Raw genomic sequence first — 21,366 nt, forward strand, 5'->3', positions numbered from 1 at the left:
CAGCTTCCCTATCTTCATCAACATTTAACAATTCCTCAAAATATTCCCTCCATCTTCCCAATACCTCTAACTCTCCATTTAATAACTCTCCTCTCCTATTTATAACTGACAAATCCATTTGTTCTCTAGGCTTTCTTAACTTGTTAATCTCACTCCAAAACTTTTTCTTATTTTCAACAAAATTTGTTGATAACATCTCACCCACTCTCTCATTTGCTCTCTTTTTACATTGCTTCACCACTCTCTTAACCTCTCTCTTTTTCTCCATATACTCTTCCCTCCTTGCATCACTTCTACTTTGTAAAAACTTCTCATATGCTAACTTTTTCTCCCTTACTACTCTCTTTACATCATCATTCCACCAATCGCTCCTCTTCCCTCCCGCACCCACTTTCCTGTAACCACAAACTTCTGCTGAACACTCTAACACTACATTTTTAAACCTACCCCATACCTCTTTGACCCCATTGCCTATGCTCTCATTAGCCCATCTATCCTCCAATAGCTGTTTATATCTTACCCTAACTGCCTCCTCTTTTAGTTTATAAACCTTCACCTCTCTCTTCCCTGATGCTTCTATTCTCCTTGTATCCCATCTACCTTTTACTCTCAGTGTAGCTACAACTAGAAAGTGATCTGATATATCTGTGGCCCCTCTATACACATGTACATCCTGAAGTCTACTCAACAGTCTTTTATCTACCAATACATAATCCAACAAACTACTGTCATTTCGTTCCTTTATGACTTTCCTAAAGTGTTTCACAACATTGTCAGTGTAATAGTCACCAGCACGGCTTGCAATAGCTGTGTGAGGGTGATTTTCATCCATAAAGGTTTGCACTTTCAGCCACATTGCACAGATTTCCTTAATCTTTGTAGTAGGCAACTTCTTCAATTTCTCTCTCCCCTCCTCCGAACCAGTTTCCTCACGTCTGGCCTCTTGCTGTTTAAGTTGATCTAACAGCTCATCAGTGGTTAGTTCTTCATTGTCCTCCTCCACCAACTCTTCGCATCATCCCCACTAACCTCCAACCCCAAGGACTTTCCCAATGCCACAATGGATTCCTCAACTGGTATACTCCTCTCAGGGTTAGCCTGAAACCCTTCAAAATCCCTTTGGTCTACACATTCTGGCCACAGTTTCTTCCAAGCAGAGTTCAAGGTCCTCTTAGTCACTCCCTCCCAAGCCTTACCTATAAGGTTTACACAATTGAGGATATTAAAGTGCTCTCTCCAAAACTCTCTTAGAGTCAGTTGAGTTTCTGAGGTCACTACAAAGCACCTTTCAAACAGAGCTTTTGTGTACAGTTTTTTGAAGTTTGCAATAACCTGCTGGTCCATGGGCTGCAGGAGAGGAGTGGTATTAGGAGGCAAAAACTTCACCTTAATGAAGCTCAAGTCCCCATAAAGTCGCTCTGCCACGTCTGTAGGATGACCAGGGGCATTGTCTAACACCAGGAGGCACTTAAGGTCTAATTTCTTTTCAGTTAGGTAATCTTTCACATTGGGGGCAAATGCATGGTGTAACCAGTCATAGAAAAAGTCCCTAGTGACCCATGCCTTACTGTTTGCCCTCCACAGCACACACAAATTAGCCTTGAGGATATTCTTTTGCCTGAACGCTCTGGGAGTTTCTGAGTGATACACTAATAAAGGCTTCACTTTGCAATCACCACTAGCATTGGAACACATCAACAGAGTAAGCCTGTCTTTCATAGGCTTATGTCCTGGGAATGCCTTTTCCTCCTGAGTAATGTAGGTCCTGCTTGGCATTTTCTTCCAAAACAGGCCTGTTTCATCACAATTAAACACTTGTTCAGGTTTCAGTCCTTCACTGTCTATGTACTCCTTGAATTCCTGCACATACTTTTCAGCTGCTTTGTGGTCCGAACTGGCAGCCTCACCATGCCTTATCACACTATGTATGCCACTACGCTTCTTAAATCTCTCAAACCAACCTTTGCTGGCCTTAAATTCACTCACATCATCACTAGTTGCAGGCATTTTTTTAATTAAATCTTCATGCAACTTCCTAGCCTTTTCACTTATGATCACTTGAGAGATGCTATCTCCTGCTATCTGTTTTTCATTTATCCATACCAATAAGAGTCTCTCAACATCTTCCATCACTTGCGATCTCTGTTTCGAAAACACAGTTGAACCTTTGGCAAGAACAGTTTCCTTGATTGCCGTTTTGTTGCCCACAATAGTAGCGATGGTTGATTGGGGTTTATTATACAACCTGGCCAGCTCGGAGACACGCACTCCACTTTCATACTTATTAATGATCTCTTTCTTCATCTCTATAGAAATTCTCACCCTATTGCTGTAGGGTTGGCACGAGAAGCTTTCTTGGGGCCCATGGTCACTTATTTTGCAGATAAAATCACCAAAAACACTAATAATACGAAATGTTCTGATTGTATGCTTCTTGGATGTTACCGCGGAGGCTGGCTGGTAAACAATGCCACCGGCGGAACATGTGAGGCTGGCTCAGGCCGCACATTAGACGCGTCTCGGACGAACAGCGTTGAGCGGGTTCTTTAGCGGTATGCGAGGCAAAATCTTAGCGATAAAATGTATCGGTATGCGGATTTAACGTTATGTAAGGCCAACGGTATGCGGGGGTCCACTGTATTATTATTATTATTATTATTATTGGTATAATTCGTAGAGCTGAAAAGGGGTTGAGGTGATTTGGGATTGTAGAGAGATTGTGCATGGTTAGGTTGATGAACAGGGTGAATAAATCTATGGGTGGAAGGTAGAAGAGGAAGGGATTATTCCAGGGATCGTTAGGATAAGGAGATACAAGAGGCTTTGAGTTTTAGAGGCTTGAGCATCCAGCGGGCTTGTGTGAGCATGTTAGATAAGAGTGAATGGAGACAAGTGGTTTTTACTGGGCATGCTGTTGGAGTGTGAACAAGGTAACTTTTATTATGGGATTCAGGGAAATTGGTTAATCAGACTTGAGTCCTGGAGGTGGGAAGGGCAGTGTCTACACTCTGAAGGAGAGGCAAGGCTTTTGCAGTCGAAGGGATAATCTGAGTGTGATGTCAGGACACTTTTGGAAATAGATAACTGAGTAAATTTTGGTGAAAGTGTTTTCTTCTTTGCCTCACTCTGACTTGGCAGGAGACAGTTGCTGAGTTAAAAAGTAGCTGCATTTTGTAAATAAATTTCTTGTTAAAATTTTAATCATTGTGTTGCCAATTCTTAATCACAGATGTTGCAAAATATGGATAGTGTTAGATGTATTTGAAGAAAATTTTACATGTGCCACACTTCTTTGATAGAGGAAAATATCCCATTTTCTTTAATGTAAACAAAGTCACTTAGTGACGAATTCGTTTACCGACATGGTCTTAGGAACGGAACTCTGTTGTTAAGTGAGGAGAGGCTGGATTTTATTGTTTTCCCTTTAAGGGGTGATGTGATGAGTTTGATCTGAGGAATTAGAGCTACCCTCCCCTTCCTTGGCTCAAACCCGATTACAGTGGAACCTTGGTTGTTGATTGCATTACTTGTCAAATAAATCGGTTTTTGAATGAAGTGTTCTAGAAAAAATGTTCTGGTTTTTGTGCGTTCTTTTGGTTGTTGACAGATAAGTTTTCATGTGTATGGAACAGGACAAAGGGGAATGTGTCTTCCAGGACCATGCAGTCAGCATGGTCCTGGAATTGTGGCCTGACTTTGTGGCAGCCAGGGATTTTGAAAGCCTTGAAGATGAGCCTGAGCTAGTAGAGGATATTGTGTCCCCGGGGATGGCCTTGGGCCTAGAGGTGACTGAAGATGATATGGAGGAGTTGGTGAAGGAGCATAGAACCGAACTCACCACAGAATAATTTGTAGACCTTCAGAAGGAGCAGCAACAGTTTGCAGCAGAGGAGCTGTCATCAAAGGAAGAGGAGGGAAGGGATGAAGTGCCCATTGCACTTGTCAAGGAAATGTGTGCTAAATGGCATGAAGTGAAGGAGTTTGCTGAAAAATACCATCCAGACAAAGCAGTGGCCATCTGTCAGTCTAACATGTACAGTGACACTGTAATGTCTCAATTTAGTCAAGTGTTAAAATGGAGCCTGAAACAAACCTCACTGGACAGGTTTTTAGTGAGACAAAGAAACAGTGAGCCAGATCAAGGTGTAAGTGGTGCCACATCCCCTCCTCTCCTCCACCTCCTGCTTCCAGTATGGCATTAGCTCTCATCTGACAGGTAAGGGGCAGTTAAATTTTCATTTACTGTACAGTATTTCAGTTAAATTTTTATTTAGTATTCATTTTACAGTTTCCCTGAGCTGTATAATTTTATACATTGTGTTATGTAATGTGTAGTTAGTATGTACATTATTAACCCTTAAACTGTCCAAATGTAGATCTATGTTCGCTCACGTGGCGCTCCGAACGTAGATCTATGTTTTTTTTTACATTCTTGTAGAGAAAATCAAGGTCAGAGCACTACGCGTGCAAACGTAGATCTACGTTTGGACAGTTTAAGGGTTAATGTATTATTATATTGTCATTTGGGGTCTTGAATGGATTAATTTCATTTACATTATTCTTTATGGGAAAAATTGCTTTGGTTGTCATTGATTTTGGTTGCCGAATTTAATTTGAAAACCGAAGTTCCACTGTACCTCCTATTTTCCATGCACTCTCTGACTGACCTTTACAAGCTTAATACTTTTTTCATATATCACATATAATAATAATACGTGATTTTTTTAAAATATTGTACAGACAGCAGCGTGTCCCATTCTTCGGATTACAGCAACTGAATTTGTGGGAGGAGTCTCTGGAGAAAGTGAAGAGAGGATCAATGAAATATTTGACCAGGCAGTCTCTCTATCCCCATGTGTACTTCTTATTGAAAAATTAGACATTGTTGCTCCAAGAGAAGGAAACACCAAGAGTTTGGAGAAAAGAATTAGCACTCAGCTCTCCTTTTGCCTAGCAAGTAAGTTTTTTTTTTAACATGTTGGCTGTCTCATACCAAGGCAGGGTGACCCAAAAAAGAAAGTAACATTTTCACCATCATCCACACATAATCACTGTCTTTGCAGAGGCGCCCAGATTCGACAGTTTAAGTGTTACTCCAAACAGCCAATATCCCAAACCCTTCCTTTAACCCCTTGGCTGTTGCAATCCCTAATCCTGAGGTCTCTCCTGGTGTCGCAAAAATTTAAAAAAAAAAAAAAATTTCTTATGAATCTATAGAGAATTTTTTCCCAATGGTAATGACACCAAAAGTACAAAATTTGGTGAAAAACTTACGGAATTACGCTCTTGCGAAGTTAGTGACCTCGGCGATATTTACGAATCGGCAATTTCGCCCACTTTCAGCCCTATTTTCGGTTAATTTCGTTGTCCCAGTCAACCAAACTCATAGCTATTTCTTTAGAACTCAATTTTTTCTATCAATTGAGTGCAAGAAACTGCCCATTTACCAATTTCAACTACTCAATAACATGGTCAGAAATTTGCAATTTGGCCAATTTCATGAAAATTAAAAAACATGACAATTTCAAAATAGTTCAGAATGAACAATGCAGACATTCCTGGCTCTAAAATAACATTTTCTTTGTTCATCATTCACGTCTCCAGGCCCCTCTGATATTACTCTTGCTTTCTATTTTGAATTTTTATTCAAACAAAAAATAGAAGATTTACTGTTATGTAGACTACTGCAATATTGTAATAATTGTAAAAATAAGGTCAACCCGTTCATGACTGTATATTAGAATGGTTAGTTGGACATTTATTAGAAAATGACATCATTTGTTTACTTTTGAACATTGGCAAAAATCAAACATTTCCCCTATTTTGAGCTCCATTTCCAGGTTCTTTTCATAGTAAAACCAATCAAAATCACCTCTATTTCTATAATATGTTTTCCATTCTATCAAATGAGACCCAGAAAATGAGAATACAACCATAAATACTATACGAAAATAGACCACAATGTCGGCATTTTAATTAAAAAACGGTCGGAGTTTTTTTTTCTCATGCACTGCGTGTGGCAGGATTTTTTTTATATGGTGCACACTTACCACACAGACCCATTCTCTCACATGTGGGCCTACCAGCTTTGTTCTGCTTGAGTTGAACCCACTAGAATTTTTGAGTATACGTATATACGTCAAACACAGTGGCTCGTAAGACGTATATATATGACCCAAACAGTCAAAGGGTTAAAGCGCGGGCATTTTACTTCCCATGTCCAGGACTCAAGTCTGGCTTTGTTACTTGAATTAATTTTAGTTTCTCCTACAGCTATGTATTGATGCCATTTTTCATTTCCAATTTTATATACAAATTCTAGTTATTCATGTCATTTTCTAGCTCCATTCAAATTCATTATTCTTCCTATTAAAGGTCATAACATCTGTGACTACTCACATTCTTGGTCTTTCTCTCTTGGTTATTCACCTGCATTTCTTACCCCCAGGGCTTTCATTCCAGTAGCACAACTCAGTTTTATAGTGGCTTATTTCCTACTTATTAACATTTTTAACATAATTTGTTACAAGAGACCATGTTAACTTTCTCTTAGCCAGACCTCTGTATGGCTTGTTGTCAAGTTTGCTCAAGCTGCTCACAACAGTTTTGTCTGTCTCTTGGCTGGAATACAATACTTGTGAGAGAGATATGAGACAAAGATCTCACTTTCCATAAGATAAACAAGGGGGACACACCACCCATCATTATGTAGACTAAACACTGATTTTGTTTTTATCACTTGTTTCTTATTTGGCAGCACTTCTTAGTGATATACGCTGCTAATATTCTCTCTTGTTATGCTTAAATTTTTCCAACATATGCATGAATAATTAAAACTCACATTCCATTCCATCTAAATTATATACTGGACATTACAGAAGGATCTCGAGCACTATATGCAAGTAAGTTTATCAACGACTTACGAGTGCTTAGTCTCTGGGGACGGACAACTTTTCGCTGTTCTGCTGTTTGTTCATAATATTGGTACTTTTTCTTTTTCTCGCTTTTTTCCAGTTCTTATTCTAATTTTCATGTATGAAATACTTTAGTTGTACATGTGCATTATTCATTGTGATTTTCTGAGAGGAGAGATAACCTCTACAAGTCATCATACACTGTTTCTAATTTTGTAGTTAAAGTATTTTTAAGATATATCTCTGAATGAGGTGTCCATAATTTTGTTTTGTGATGGATAAAGGTATAGAAAGCTCTCTATATTTCAGATTTAAAAAGTAAACACAAAGACAAGCAGGTGATAGTAATAGGAGAAACTAGTCGCCCAGAGAATCTCGACTGGGATCTTCGTAGCAGCTTTGATGGAGAAATATTCATGGCTATTCCAACAGAGGCTGCCCGTGGACATATATTAAAGGTCTGTAATGTTTAATAATTTAAATACAATGGAACCTCTACCTGCGAGTTTAATCCGTTCCATGACCTTGCTCGCAACTGGATTTGCTCATTTGCAGAGACAATTTTTCTCATTTAAATTAATTGAAATGCAATTAACCCCTTCAGGGTCCAAGGCCAAAATCTGAAGTGGTGCTCCAGTGTCCAAGAAATTTTGAAAAAAAAAAAAAATTTTTCTTACAGAATTAAAGAGCATACATGTATTTTTGCCGGGAGCAATGGGCTAGTAACCCCTTCTCCTGTAGACATTTACCAAAAAAGAGAAGAAGAAAAACTTTATAAAACTGGGATGCTTAAATGTGTGTGGATGTAGTGTGGATGACAAGAAACAGATGATTGCTGATGTTATGAATGAAAAGAAGTTGGATGTCCTGGCCCTAAGCGAAACAAAGCTGAAGGGGGTAGGGGAGTTTCAGTGGGGGGAAATAAATGGGATTAAATCTGGAGTATTTGAGAGAGTTAGAGCAAAGGAAGGGGTAGCAGTAATGTTCAATGATCAGTTATGGAAGGAGAAAAGTGAATATGAATGTGTAAATTCAAGAATTATGTGGATTAAAGTAAAGGTTGGATGCGAGAAGTGGGTCATAATAAGCGTGTATGCACCTGGAGAAGAGAGGAATGCAGAGGAGAGAGAGAGATTTTGGGAGATGTTAAATGAATGTATAGGAGCCTTTGAACCAAGTGAGAGAGTAATTGTGGGTGTGGTAGGTAAGTTTGGGGTGCCAGGTGTAAATGATAATGGGAGCCCTTTGATTGAACTTTGTATAGAAAGGGGTTTAGTTATAGGTAATACATATTTTAAGAAAAAGAGGATAAATAAGTATACAAGATATGATGTAGGGCAAAATGACAGTAGTTTGTTGGATTATGTATTGGTAGATAAAGGACTGTTGAGTAGACTTCAGGATGTACATGTTTATAGAGGGGCCACAGATATATCAGATCACTTTCTAGTTGTAGCTACACTGAGAGTAAAAGGTAGATGGGATACAAGGAGAATAGAAGCATCAGGGAAGAGAGAGGTGAAGGTTTATAAACTAAAAGAGGAGGCAGTTAGGGTAAGATATAAACAGCTATTGGAGGATAGATGGGCTAATGAGAGCATAGGCAATGGGGTCGAAGAGGTATGGGGTAGGTTTAAAAATGTAGTGTTAGAGTGTTCAGCAGAAGTTTGTGGTTACAGGAAAGTGGGTGCTGGAGGGAAGAGGAGCAATTTATTTATTTATTCATTTATTTATAATTTGAGCACACTTACAGAGGTACAAAAAAAAAAAATACAGATAAGAGCAGCATGCCAAAGCCACTTATACTATGCATAGCATTACGGGCTGGCTTAAAATTAACTTAAGATTAACTAAGCAATGATGAAATCAGTGAAAAACATTAATGTAAACTGATTACTATAATGCACAAGTGAGTATTACAAAGACAGGTCATTGTTATAAATTCAGTAGAATGGAGTATTCTGTTAGGTAGTGTATATAAAAAATAATAAAGTTAGATTGGGTTTTAGGTTTAACGTTTATGTGATATAATTGTGAGAAACATTTAAGATATACAATTTATAAGGTTCAGTTATTCAGTATTTATTTGGTTTTGGGTGAGTAAGTGATCTTTGAGAAGAGACTTGAATTTATAAACAGGTAGTGTTTCTTTTATATTTACAGGTAATGAATTCCAGATTTTAGGGCCTTTTATGTGCATTGAGTTTTTGCATAGCGTGAGATGGACACGAGGAATATCAAAGAGTGATCTGTGCCTTGTGTTATGGTCATGTGTTCTGTTGAGGTTGGCAAGGAGATGTTTGAGGGGAGGGTTAATATCAGAGTTGAGTGTTCTATGTATGTAATAGGTGCAGTAATAAGTATGGATGTTTTGTATGGTGAGTAGGTTGAGTGTATTGAATATTGGTGGAGTGTGCTGCCTGTAGTGAGAATTTGTTATCATTCTAACTGCAGCCTTTTGTTGGGTAATTAGTGGTCTGAGATGGTTACTTGTTGTTGAGCCCCATGCACAAATTCCATAGGTGAGATAGGGGTAAATAAGAGAGTGATATAGGGCCAGGAGGGCTGACTGTGGAGCATAGTACCGTATCTTCGATAGTATGCCTACAGTCTTGGAAATTTTCTTAGAAATTTGTTGTATATGTGTATGAAATTTGAGTCTATTATCAAGGTGGATTCCTAAGAATTTTCCCTCTGTTAGCTTTGTGATAGGTGATCCGTTTATCATTATGTTAAGAGGGACATCTGTAGCTCTGTTACCAAACTGAATGAAGTAGGTTTTGTCAATGTTTAGTGTAAGTTTGTTAGTACTCATCCAGGTAGATATTTTCTGTAATTCGGTATTTACAGTATTGGCAAGCGTGACTGGGCTCGGGTGGGAGAAGACGTATGTTGTGTCATCAGCAAATAGTGTGGGTTTGAGTAATTGAGAAGCATTTGGTAGGTCATTTATGTATAGGAGAAAGAGAAGAGGGCCAAGGACACTTCCCTGTGGGACACCAACTGTAATTGGTTGTGCAGAAGAGTTTGCCCCATTTGCGTACACATATTGGCTTCTGTTGCTGAGGTATGACTTGAGGTAGTTGAGGGAGTGCCCTCTTATACCATAGTGTGACAATTTTACGTGGAGCAAGTCATGGTCAACTGTATCAAAAGCTTTACGTAAGTCAATGAAGATCCCCAGTGGGACTTCTTTTTTCTCTATTGCAGTGTATATATGTTCTAGCATGTGTATAATAGCATCATTAGTATTTTTATTAGGCCTGAATCCAAATTGGCAGGGGTTGTTTATGTTTTGGGAGATAAGGTAGGAGTAGATTCGTTTATGAATTAATTTTTCGAAGATTTTTGAGAGAGGGTGTAAGTTGGATATTGGCCTATAGTTATTCAACTCTGTTTGGTCTCCTCCTTTGTGGATCGGGGTGACCCTTGCTATTTTGAGTACTGTAGGGAAGGTGGAGGATTCAATGGATTTGTTAAAGAGTGTTGCAATGATTGGTGATAGCACTTGTGACACTTTTTTGTATATAAAGGGTGGTAAGGTATTTAAATCTCCTGCCTTGTTTTTTAGTGCGTTGATAATAAGGGAGACTTCGTATGGGTTAGTCGGAGCTAGGAACAGTGTGTTTGGGTAGTTGCCGGTGAGGTAGTCATTTGGTGGGGTATCTGAGCTTGGGATTTTATTGGCAAGGTTTTGTCCTATAGTGGAGAAGAAATCATTGAGTCTGTTTGCTGTTTCTGTTGGTGGGAGTTGGGGTTCATCTGATTTTGCTAATTTTATTTCGCTATTTCGTGATATCTTTTTTGTTCCCAGAATTTCTGATAGGGTTTTCCAGGTCTTTTTTATATCACCTCGTAAGTTGGATAATCTGTTCTCATAATACAATTTTTTTGCCCTTCTTATCAGGCTGGTTAGGATTGACGAGTAACGTTTTGTTTGGTCTCTGGTTATGTGACCCATTCTGTACTGTTTTTCATATTGGTGTTCTGTATTTATGGATTTGAGAATGCTGGGTGTTAGCCAGGGACTGTTCAGTCTCTTAGCTGTCATCTGCTTAGTTTTTTTAGGGCAGTGCTTGTTATAGAGGTATTGAGTCTTTTTTAGAAAATTATTAATACATTCGTCAATATCTGTATTGATTTCTAGCTCAGTGTGCCAGTCAATGTTTGCTACTGCTGTTGTGAAGTTATTAATGGCTGCCTCATTGTGAAGTCTGAAGGTGACTTTAGTAGTGTCTTGGGGTAATTTACCAAGAGTTGTTATGAGGAAAGTAGGGTAGTGGTCTGTGGTATTATCTGTAATTATGCCTGATTTTAAAGGGGATATGGTGTTGGTCCAGATGTGGTCAAGTAGGGAAACACTAGTCTCTGTAACTCTTGTAGGTTTTGTTACTGTTGGTAGCAACATACAGTTACTCATTGTGTTTGTGAATTCAGTAACGTGTGGGTCCTGGTCTTGCAGGAGATTTATATTGAAGTCACCTGAGAGTAGTAAGTGATCTTTGTTCATGCGTGCATCAGTTATCATACTTCCTAGGTTTTGACTAAATTGGCTAATGTTTGACTGTGGAACTCTGTAGATGTTTATCAATGTGAGAGGTTTTTGTAGGTATTTGGATTTGAATTTGGCTATTATATATTCCCCATGTTCATCTCTTGTGCAAGTATTAGTGATACATTCTAGTTGGTCTGAGTAGTATATGGCTGTGCCACCCCCTTGTTGGTCTGGCCTACAGTTGTGTATGGCTGTGTAACCAGGAATGGCATAGACATCTGTACTATCAGGCTTTAGCCAGGTTTCAGTTAGTGTAATGATGGACATATTGGCATGTAAGGAATTTAGTAATGCTATGAGGTCATCGTAATGCTTGCTTAAAGATCTGATATTGTAGTTAAAGATAGTTATGTTGTTGTTGGCACTGAGAAGTGCCTTTGATTGCTCTGCAGTGTAGTAATTACAGTAACTGTTTGATTCATTTAAGTCATTAAATAAGAGGTTGGTATCTGGATCAATGCTTGTAATCATAAGATTTGTAGTGAATCTATAGTTAGAATTAAGTATAAAACAAAGTAAATAGTCTTAAGCTAAAAAATAGCACCTGAATTATTTAACAAATGTAAAATAATGAGCTAAGGTAGTTTTTTTTTTTTTTTTTTTTAGCTAAAATAAAGGAGACAATATAAAAGGGACTAGTACAAATAAAGTGATGATCAAATAATGGAGCTTGGGAATATGATAGTAGGTAGTACTATAAAATAAATGAGCTTTCGAATATAATGGCAAAATTGTGAACTTGTTCTACTTTAGCACCTGAGAATAGCACCTTGATTATTTTAACAATTGTGAATGTATAAGCTAGGGTAGTTATATAAAGCTAAAATAAAGGAGAAAATATATAAGGGACTAAAATTAAGTAATGGTAAACAAAGTTAAATGGACAGATGGTCACTATGAAATAATATTGGTTTAGGAGTAAGATCTGATTTGTAATATTAGATAAATTGAGCAGTTTATTGCACAATAAAAGTAAAAAAAATGAGGTAGTTGGTACTAGCTAGCAAAAGATAGTTTTGGTACTTGCAAAAAAGTAATTGGAATATACACTAATTGCATACACAATGTAAAGTGACTAAAAAAACAAGTAGTGATAAACAAAATTAAATGGACAGGTAAGAAAAAATGAATATTATTAATTTGGAGTAAGATTTGACTTTTAATTTAAAATTATGAGCAATTAATAGCAGTAAGAAAGTTATAGAGTATTGGAGGTAGTTGGCATTAGCTAGTGATGAAAAATAATAAAAATAATAATGTACAATATAATAGTAACGTACACTATATGCACCACACGTATATATGTATTAAGGGCACTTATCTAATCTGTTACAGAAATGTCAGCTTTTCTAAGGAAGGTAGAGAAATCATGTTCGTTTGAGATGGTATATTGTTGTCCTGTTGATGTTTTCCTTACTAGTATTTTCCCATCTCGCGTGAAACACTGATGTATTTTGTTTTCCTGTTTAAGTTTTCTCAGCCTGAACAGAAGGTTTTGACGTTTTTTTGTTAGACACTCATTTATGTACACTCCATTTTTCATTGTAATTGCTGATTTAATTAGGTCCTTTCTTTTATCGTATGAATGAAGTCGGATCATTATACTGTGTTTACTTCCTGGTTTTCCTAACAAACGTGTTTCTTTGATTTCATTGTTTTGCACGATGACTTGTACGTGGTCCTGTATTATCCTGACAGCAGTTTCTTTGCACTGAGCTTGTGTTATGTCACTAGGAATGTGTGGACTGTTTATTATAACTGCATCAGACAACTTATCTTGTTCAGTTTTGTCGTCTTGGAAATCAAGGTATTCATTTAGTCGAGTGTGCATGTTCTGATTCCAGTCCTTGATTGCTTCTTCAACCTTCATATTTATTGTTGTTATTTGCTCAGTGTGACTGGCTATAGCTGCTTTTAGAGTATTTTCTGTGTCAACACTTCCCGATGTAATCTTCTCTTCAAGGTTTTGGATCTTATTCTCGAGGTTGGTTATCTTGGAATCTCGTCGCTCGAGTGCTGCTTTGATATCTTTGATTTCATTTTCTAGAGCAACGATGTAGTCCTTGATATTGTCAGGAATAATCGTACCTGAGTTATCATGGATGAATCCTTTGAAGGGAGTGGAGTTGGAGGGGGAGTCAGCCATGTTTGTTGTTGTTGTTGTTGTTCCCTGGGTGGCGTCGGTGAGGGGGGTTGATGATACACTGGCGTCCTGCTGGGTAGACAAGTTGAGTTCTAGGGTCCTTGCTGTTATTCTTTTATTACTGGTGTTGTGTCTTCTGCGATATCCTTTCATAGTATCACTGAAGTAGATACTGTGTAGGAATGGAGGAGAAGGCTTGTTTTCTCGGAGCTTGGGTTAAGTGGTTGTCTGGCAGCGGAGGCAGTGTTTGGGTTAACAGGGCTGTCTTCCTTAGATCTTCTAATTTTGTCAAGATTTGGGTTACATTCTTAGTATTCTTGGGTCATGTTGTGGTCTACGTGAGTAAGGGAGAAAAAGTTAGCATATGAGATATTTTTACCAAGTAGAAGTGATGCAAAGAGGGAAGAGTATATGGAGAAAAAGAGAGAGGTTAAGAGAGTGGTGAAGCAATGTAAAAAGAGAGCAAATGAGAGAGTGGGTGAGCTGTTATCAACAAATTTTGTTGAAAATAAGAAAAAGTTTTGGAGTGAGATTAACAAGTTAAGGAAGCCTAGAGAACAAATGGATTTGTCAGTTAAAAATAGGAGACAAGAGTTATTAAATGGAGAGTTAGAGGTATTGGGAAGATGGAGGGAATATTTTGAGGATTTGTTAAATGTTGATGAAGATAGGGAAGCTGTGATTTCGTGTATAGGACAAGGAGGAATAACATCATGTAGGAGTGAGGAAGAGCCAGTTGTGAGTGTGGGGGAAGTTCGTGAGGCAGTAGGTAAAATGAAAGGGGGTAAGGCAACCGGGATTGATGGGATAAAGATAGAAATGTTAAAAGCAGGTGGGGATATAGTTTTGGAGTGGTTGGTGCAATTATTTAATAAATGTATGGAAGAGGGTAAGGTACCTAGGGATTGGCAGAGAGCATGCATAGTTCCTTTGTATAAAGGCAAAGGGGATAAAAGAGAGTGCAAAAATTATAGGGGGATAAGTCTGTTGAGTGTACCTGGTAAAGTGTATGGTAGAGTTATAATTGAAAGAATTAAGAGTAAGACGGAGAATAGGATAGCAGATGAACAAGGAGGCTTTAGGAAAGGTAGGGGGTGTGTGGACCAGGTGTTTACAGTGAAACATATAAGTGAACAGTATTTAGATAAGGCTAAAGAGGTCTTTGTGGCATTTATGGATTTGGAAAAGGCGTATGACAGGGTGGATAGGGGGGCAATGTGGCAGATGTTGCAAGTGTATGGTGTAGGAGGTAGGTTACTGAAAGCAGTGAAGAGTTTTTACGAGGATAGTGAGGCTCAAGTTAGAGTATGTAGAAAAGAGGGAAATTTTTTCCCAGTAAAAGTAGGCCTTAGACAAGGATGTGTGATGTCACCGTGGTTGTTTAATATATTTATAGATGGGGTTGTAAGAGAAGTAAATACGAGGGTCTTGGCAAGAGGCGTGGAGTTAAAAGATAAAGAATCACACACAAAGTGGGAGTTGTCACAGCTGCTCTTTGCTGATGACACTGTGCTCTTGGGAGATTCTGAAGAGAAGTTGCAGAGATTGGTGGATGAATTTGGTAGGGTGTACAAAAGAAGAAAATTAAAGGTGAATACAGGAAAGAGTAAAGTTATGAGGATAACAAAAAGATTAGGTGATGAAAGATTGAATATCAGATTGGAGGGAGAGAGTATGGAGGAGGTGAATGTATTCGGATATTTGGGAGTGGACGTGTCAGCGGATGGGTCTATGAAAGATGAGGTGAATCATAGAATTGATGAGGGGAAAAGAGTGAGTGGTGCACTTAGGAGTCTGTGGAGACAAAGAACTTTGTCCTTGGAGGCAAAGAGGGGAATGTATGAGAGTATAGTTTTACCAACGCTCTTATATGGGTGTGAAGCATGGGTGATGAATGTTGCAGCGAGGAGAAGGCTGGAGGCAGTGGAGATGTCATGTCTGAGGACAATGTGTGGTGTGAATATAATGCAGAAAATTCATAGTTTGGAAGTTAGGAGGAGGTGCGGGATTACCAAAACTGTTGTCCAGAGGGCTGAGGAAGGGTTGTTGAGGTGGTTTGGATATGTGGAGAGAATGGAGCGAAACAGAATGACTTCAAGAGTGTATCAGTCTTTAGTGGAAGGAAGGCGGGGTAGGGGTCGGCCTAGGAAAGGTTGGAGAGAGGGAGTAAAGGAGGTTTTGTGTGCGAGGGGCTTGGACTTCCAGCAGGCATGCGTGAGCGTGTTTGATAGGAGTGAATGGAGACAAATGGTTTTTAATACTTGACGTGCTGTTGGAGTGTGAGCAAAGTAACATTTATGAAGGAGTTCAGGGAAACCGGCAGGCCGGACTTGAGTCCTGGAGATGGGAAGTGCAGTGTCTGCACTCTGCAGGAGGGGTGTTAATGTTGCAGTTTAAAAACTGTAGTGTAAAGCACCCTTCTGGCAAGACAGTGATGGAGTGAATGATGGTGAAAGTTTTTCTTTTTCGGGCCACCCTGCCTTGGTGGGAATCGGCCAGTGTGATAATAAATAAATAAATAATTTTTGTGAAGGTAATAAGACAAAAAAAAAAAAATTCTGATCAGTACTTACCGAGATACAGTGCCAAGAAGTTTGTCCAAAATGATGTGGTGACGAATTCCGCATACGCGCATTACTTTATTTAGCGGTTTTTATAGTTTTTTCTTTTCTTTTCCAATTTTTTTCTATTCCTACTAACATTTGGGGCCTGAGAGACCAATACTGTATATAATGTATATATATAAACTCACTGTATTGAACACAATAACCGCACTAAAGTTATTATCATATTATTGTTTACCACTGTTGTTTATTACAATAAACATGCACAAATATTGTATAATACTAATGTTCTATCATATATTTACATATTTACAATCACTGGAAATGGTTTTAGAACTGCTGGAGCTTGTGGAACTCCTTGAAACAAGGCACTATGCACAGAGGCACCTTACATTCCTCACACACAAACCGAGTGTCTTTGCGTCTTTGTTGCCGTCGTTTTGTTTGTGCACAGATGATGCATCTCTTCTGAGCAAATTTCTTCTGAGCTGAAGGAAGCTGTATTATGAAATGATCACCTTCCCTCCTCAAATGCTTGGGTATATCCTGAGGAATTTGAGGACTTTGTTGTATAGCAGGTGTTCTTACCTGGTACTTCATTATGAGTTGTCTGACAACTGACAAACAAAGTTCACCATATGGTGGTCTGTTGCCAGTCTTTATTTGGTACATATTATATGCATTGAGCATTGAAATGTCCATGAGATGGAAGAAAAGTTTCATGTACCACTTGTAACTCTGAGGAACACAATCAACAAAACCAATCTGCATGTCACATTTGTCAACCAAGCGCATGTTTTGTGTATAATCAATCACTGTCACTGGTTTTCAAATACATTCATTAGTCACTCGATCAACTTTGCCACTATCTTGCATTCATTACGGTGAATGGTTGTCAACAATGTGACATCTCGTTTGTCATGCCACCGTAATGCCATGATGTCATTGGCAGTAAACACCTGCACGTCATCACCACGAGCACCTGCGTTGAGCCTGGGCATATGTTTACGATTAGAACGCACTGTGCCACTCACATCTGTCTTGTTCACTCACATGAAATCACTGAGTAATGGGCTTGTGTACCAGTTATCGGTATATAATGTATGCCCCTTACCAAGATAAGGTGCCATCATGTTTCTCACTACGTCACCTGAGATACCCAATAACATCTTGGTATCTTTCAATGTTTTACTTCCCGTGTATACAACAATATCCAACACCAGGCCACTGTCACAGTCACAGAGTACAAACAGTTTTATACCAAAGCGTTTTCTTTTGCTCGGTATATTCTGCTTGAATGACAGTCTACCTTTGAACAAAATCGAAGACTCGTCAATTACAAGATATTTGAATGGATAAAAGTATATGCTGAACTTTTGTTTGAGATACATGAAAGCATTTCTAATCTTGTATAACCTGTCACTTCTGTCAGGCCTGGTTTTGTCAGAGAAGTGCAACATACATAACAGTAAGATAAACCTGTTCACTGGGATGATTTCACTGAAGACCGGGGTAGAAATTAGCCGATCTGTGGACCAGTATGCTTTTATATTATGCTTATAGACATGAGGCATAAGCATTATTGTTGCAAAAAGCAAATACATTTCTGCAACAGTCGTCTCTTTCCACCTGTGTAGTCTTGACTGTGGTGATATGATTGTATTTGCCATGGTGTACTCAAAATACTTATTACTTTCCCTGACAATAGTTTCCATCAATGGCTGGTCAAAGAATAATTCAAAGAATTCCAGTTCATTGGCCGTGGTTCCAGGGGGACAAGTAGGTAGAATTCCACTTTGAGAGTCATCAAAGTGGTGGGGCTTGGGAACAAAATTGGGATTTTGCTGCCAATCCCTGATACGGTTTGCTGGTGGATACTGGACATCATAGGTTGGTTGTGCGGGTGGTTGTGGTTGTGGTGGGCTGGTGGCTGACGCTCCGCTTTGTCCTTGAACTGAGGAGTCAGCAACGTCGGTCCCAGCCTGGGCTGGTGAGTCACGCATGGCGGTGCCACTACCATCACCACTACCACTATCTACTGATGCTTGTGGTCTATCCATGCCAAGTGTAGCCACATCATCCTCACTATCACTATCTAAACCTGGTGTAGGGCCACGGGATGTACTCCGGGATGTACTCCGTCCCCTGGGCACAGCATAGGGTACACTACCCGAGCTCATGCGGCGGCGAGCATACCGACGCTTCACTGGTGAATATGATTCCTCACTATCACTACTCGAATGATCGTCGAGCGCAATAAAATCACAATCCACGTCACTATCATCATCATTACTGAAGTCAGAGGCCTGGCCACATGAAAATATTAGTTTTCTCTTGCGTTGAGGCACAACCAACCGTGAGTCACGAGTGCTCACACTAGAGGTAGAAGGTTGAGGATCGTCAGGGTTTTCTGCACTATTGCCGATATCCTGGTCATTCCTTTCGGTCACTAACTGATCAAAGCCATAGAATTCGTCTTCATTTCCACTTCCATCAGTGTCAGAGCTATCAGATAGGAAGAGGAGAGTCCCAATTTTCCGGGGAGTGAAAGCTGACTTGTGACGAGGCATGGTGAACAAGGGTAACTGAGCCGGCGTTCCCACAATGCTATGCGGGCGCCTAGATTTTTTGTTTATGGCGCACACCCACCACGCAGACCCGTTCTCTTACATGTAGGCCTATGAGCGCTTTCGCGCTAATTTGACGCCGCTAGAATTTTGGTCTAGATCTACAGTTTGGACACTCAACGTGAAGCCGTAGATCTACGGGACGGACCCTGAAAGGGTTAATTCGTTCCAGTGGAATTCTCTACTTCAATAATTTCGCTAATATCAACTTTATGGCTTATTTATCTATCTCACTTGATCTAATATGACATAATAAACAATATAAATAACATAGAAACCTGATATATACTCTAAAATGAATAAAATATTTAATTCATGTAGTGGTATGGGCGGTGTTGGCAGTGGACGACAGTTTGTCTGGAGACAGACAACTGTCGTCAACTCTGTGGCTTATTTATCTATCACAGTTCATCTAATATGAAATAATAAACAATATAAATAACATAGAAACCTGATATATACTGTAGAATGAATAAAATATGTCATTATGTGACAGGTGGAGGCAGCCACAACTGCTCCCTTTGTTGTGGTAAACACTGCCATCTAGTGATGGCCTTTTGAAGCCATCTATTTTTATAATTATTATTATGTAGTACATTATTATTATATATGTTATATTATTATACCATTATTATTATACGTATTATTATTATTATACATATTATTTTTTTTTTTTTTTTTAACAAGTCGGCCGTCTCCCACCAAGCCAGGGTGACCCAAAAACTAAAGAAAATCCCCAAAATGAAAATACTTTCATCATCATTCAACACTTTGACCACAAACATAATCACTTTTTTGTTGAGGTGATCAGAATACAACAGTTTAAAAGCATATACGTATAAAGATACACAATGTATCCTTCCAAACCGCCAATATCCCAAACCCCTCCTTTAAAGTGCAGGCATTGTACTTCCCATTTCCAGGACTCAAGTCCGGCTATATAAAAACCGGTTTCCCTGAATCCCTTCACTAAATATTACCCTGCTCACACTCAACAGCTCGTCATGTCTCAAATACCATTCGTCTCCATTCACTCCTATCTAACACACTCACGCATGCTTGCTGGAAGTCCAAGCCCCTCGCCCACAAAACCTCCTTTACCCCCTCCCTCCAACCTTTTCGAGGACGACCCCTACCCCGCCTTACTTCCCCTACAGATTTATACGCTCTCCATGTCATTCTACTTTGATCCATTCTCTCTAAATGACCAAACCACCTCAACAACCCCTCTTCAGCCCTCTGACTAATACTTTTATTAACTCCACACCTTCTCCTAATTTCCACACTCCGAATTTTCTGCATAACATTTACACCACACATTGCCGTTAGACAGGACATCTCCACTGCCCCCAACCGCCTCCTCGCTGCAGCATTTACAACCCAAGCTTCACACCCATATAAGAGTGTTGGTACTACTATGCTTTCATACATTCCCTTCTTTGCCTCCTGAGATAACATTTTTTGTTTCCACATATACCTCAATGCACCACTCACCTTTTTTTTTCTTCATCAATTCTATGATTAACCTCATCCTTCATAAATCCATCTGCTGACACGTCAACTCCCAAATATCTGAAAACATTCACTTCCATACTCCTCCTCCACAATTTGATATCCAATCAATTTTTCTTTATCTAAATAATTTGATACCCTCATCACCTTACTCTTTTCTATGTTCACTTTCAACTTTTTACCTTCACACACACTCCCAAATTTGTCCACTAACCTTTGCAATTTTTCTTTAGAATCTCCCATAAGCACAGTATCATCAGCAGAAAGTAACTGTGTCACTTCCCATTTTGTATTTGATTCCCCATAATTTAATCCCAACCCTCTCCCGAACGCCCTAGCATTTACTTCTTTTACAACCCCATCTATAAATATATTAAACAACCATGGTGACATTACACATCCCTGTCTAAGACCTACTTTTACTGGGAAGCAGTCTCCCTCTCTTCTACACATCCTAACCTGAGCCTCGCTATCCTCATAAAAACTCTTTACAGCATTTAGTAACTTACCACCTATTCCATATACTTGCAACATCTGCCACATTGCTCCCCTATCCACTCTATCATATGCCTTTTCTAAATCCATAAATGCAATAAAAACTTCCCTACCTTTATCTAAATACTGTTCACATATATGCTTCAATGTAAACACTTGACCTACACATCCCCTACCCACTCTAAAACCTCCTTGCTCATCAGCAATCCTACATTCTATCTTACCTCTATTTCTTTCAATAATAACCCTACCATACACTTTTCCTGGTATACCCAGTAAACTTATTCCTCTATAATTTTTACAATCTCTTTCGTCCCCCTACCCTTTATATAAAGGGACTATACACGCTTTCCGCCAATCCCTAGGTACCTTCCCCTCTTTCATACATTTATTAAACAAAAATACCAACCACTCCAACACTATATCCCCCTGCTTTTAACATTTCTGTCATGATCCCATCAGTTCCAGCTGCTTTACCCCCTTTCATTCTGTGTAATGCCTCATGCACCTCCCCCACACTCACATCCTGCTCTTCTTCACTCCTAAAAGATGGTAT

General features: G+C 39.1%; 1 protein-coding gene across 4 annotated transcripts in view; it reads left to right on the plus strand.

Moving 5' to 3' along the window:
* LOC128688590 (nuclear valosin-containing protein-like) overlaps nucleotides 1-21,366 on the plus strand; it is a 337,361-nt gene that overhangs the window by 154,069 nt on the left and 161,926 nt on the right. For all 4 annotated transcript variants that reach the window (XM_070087530.1, XM_070087528.1, XM_070087533.1 and 1 more), the window contains 2 exons: nucleotides 4,741-4,957; nucleotides 7,224-7,372. In XM_070087530.1, the coding sequence (XP_069943631.1) occupies nucleotides 4,741-4,957; nucleotides 7,224-7,372 (366 nt within the window). The remainder of the gene's footprint in view (nucleotides 1-4,740; nucleotides 4,958-7,223; nucleotides 7,373-21,366) is intronic.

This window comes from Cherax quadricarinatus, chromosome 2 (assembly GCF_038502225.1).
Source record: "Cherax quadricarinatus isolate ZL_2023a chromosome 2, ASM3850222v1, whole genome shotgun sequence".
NCBI lineage: Eukaryota > Metazoa > Arthropoda > Malacostraca > Decapoda > Parastacidae > Cherax > Cherax quadricarinatus.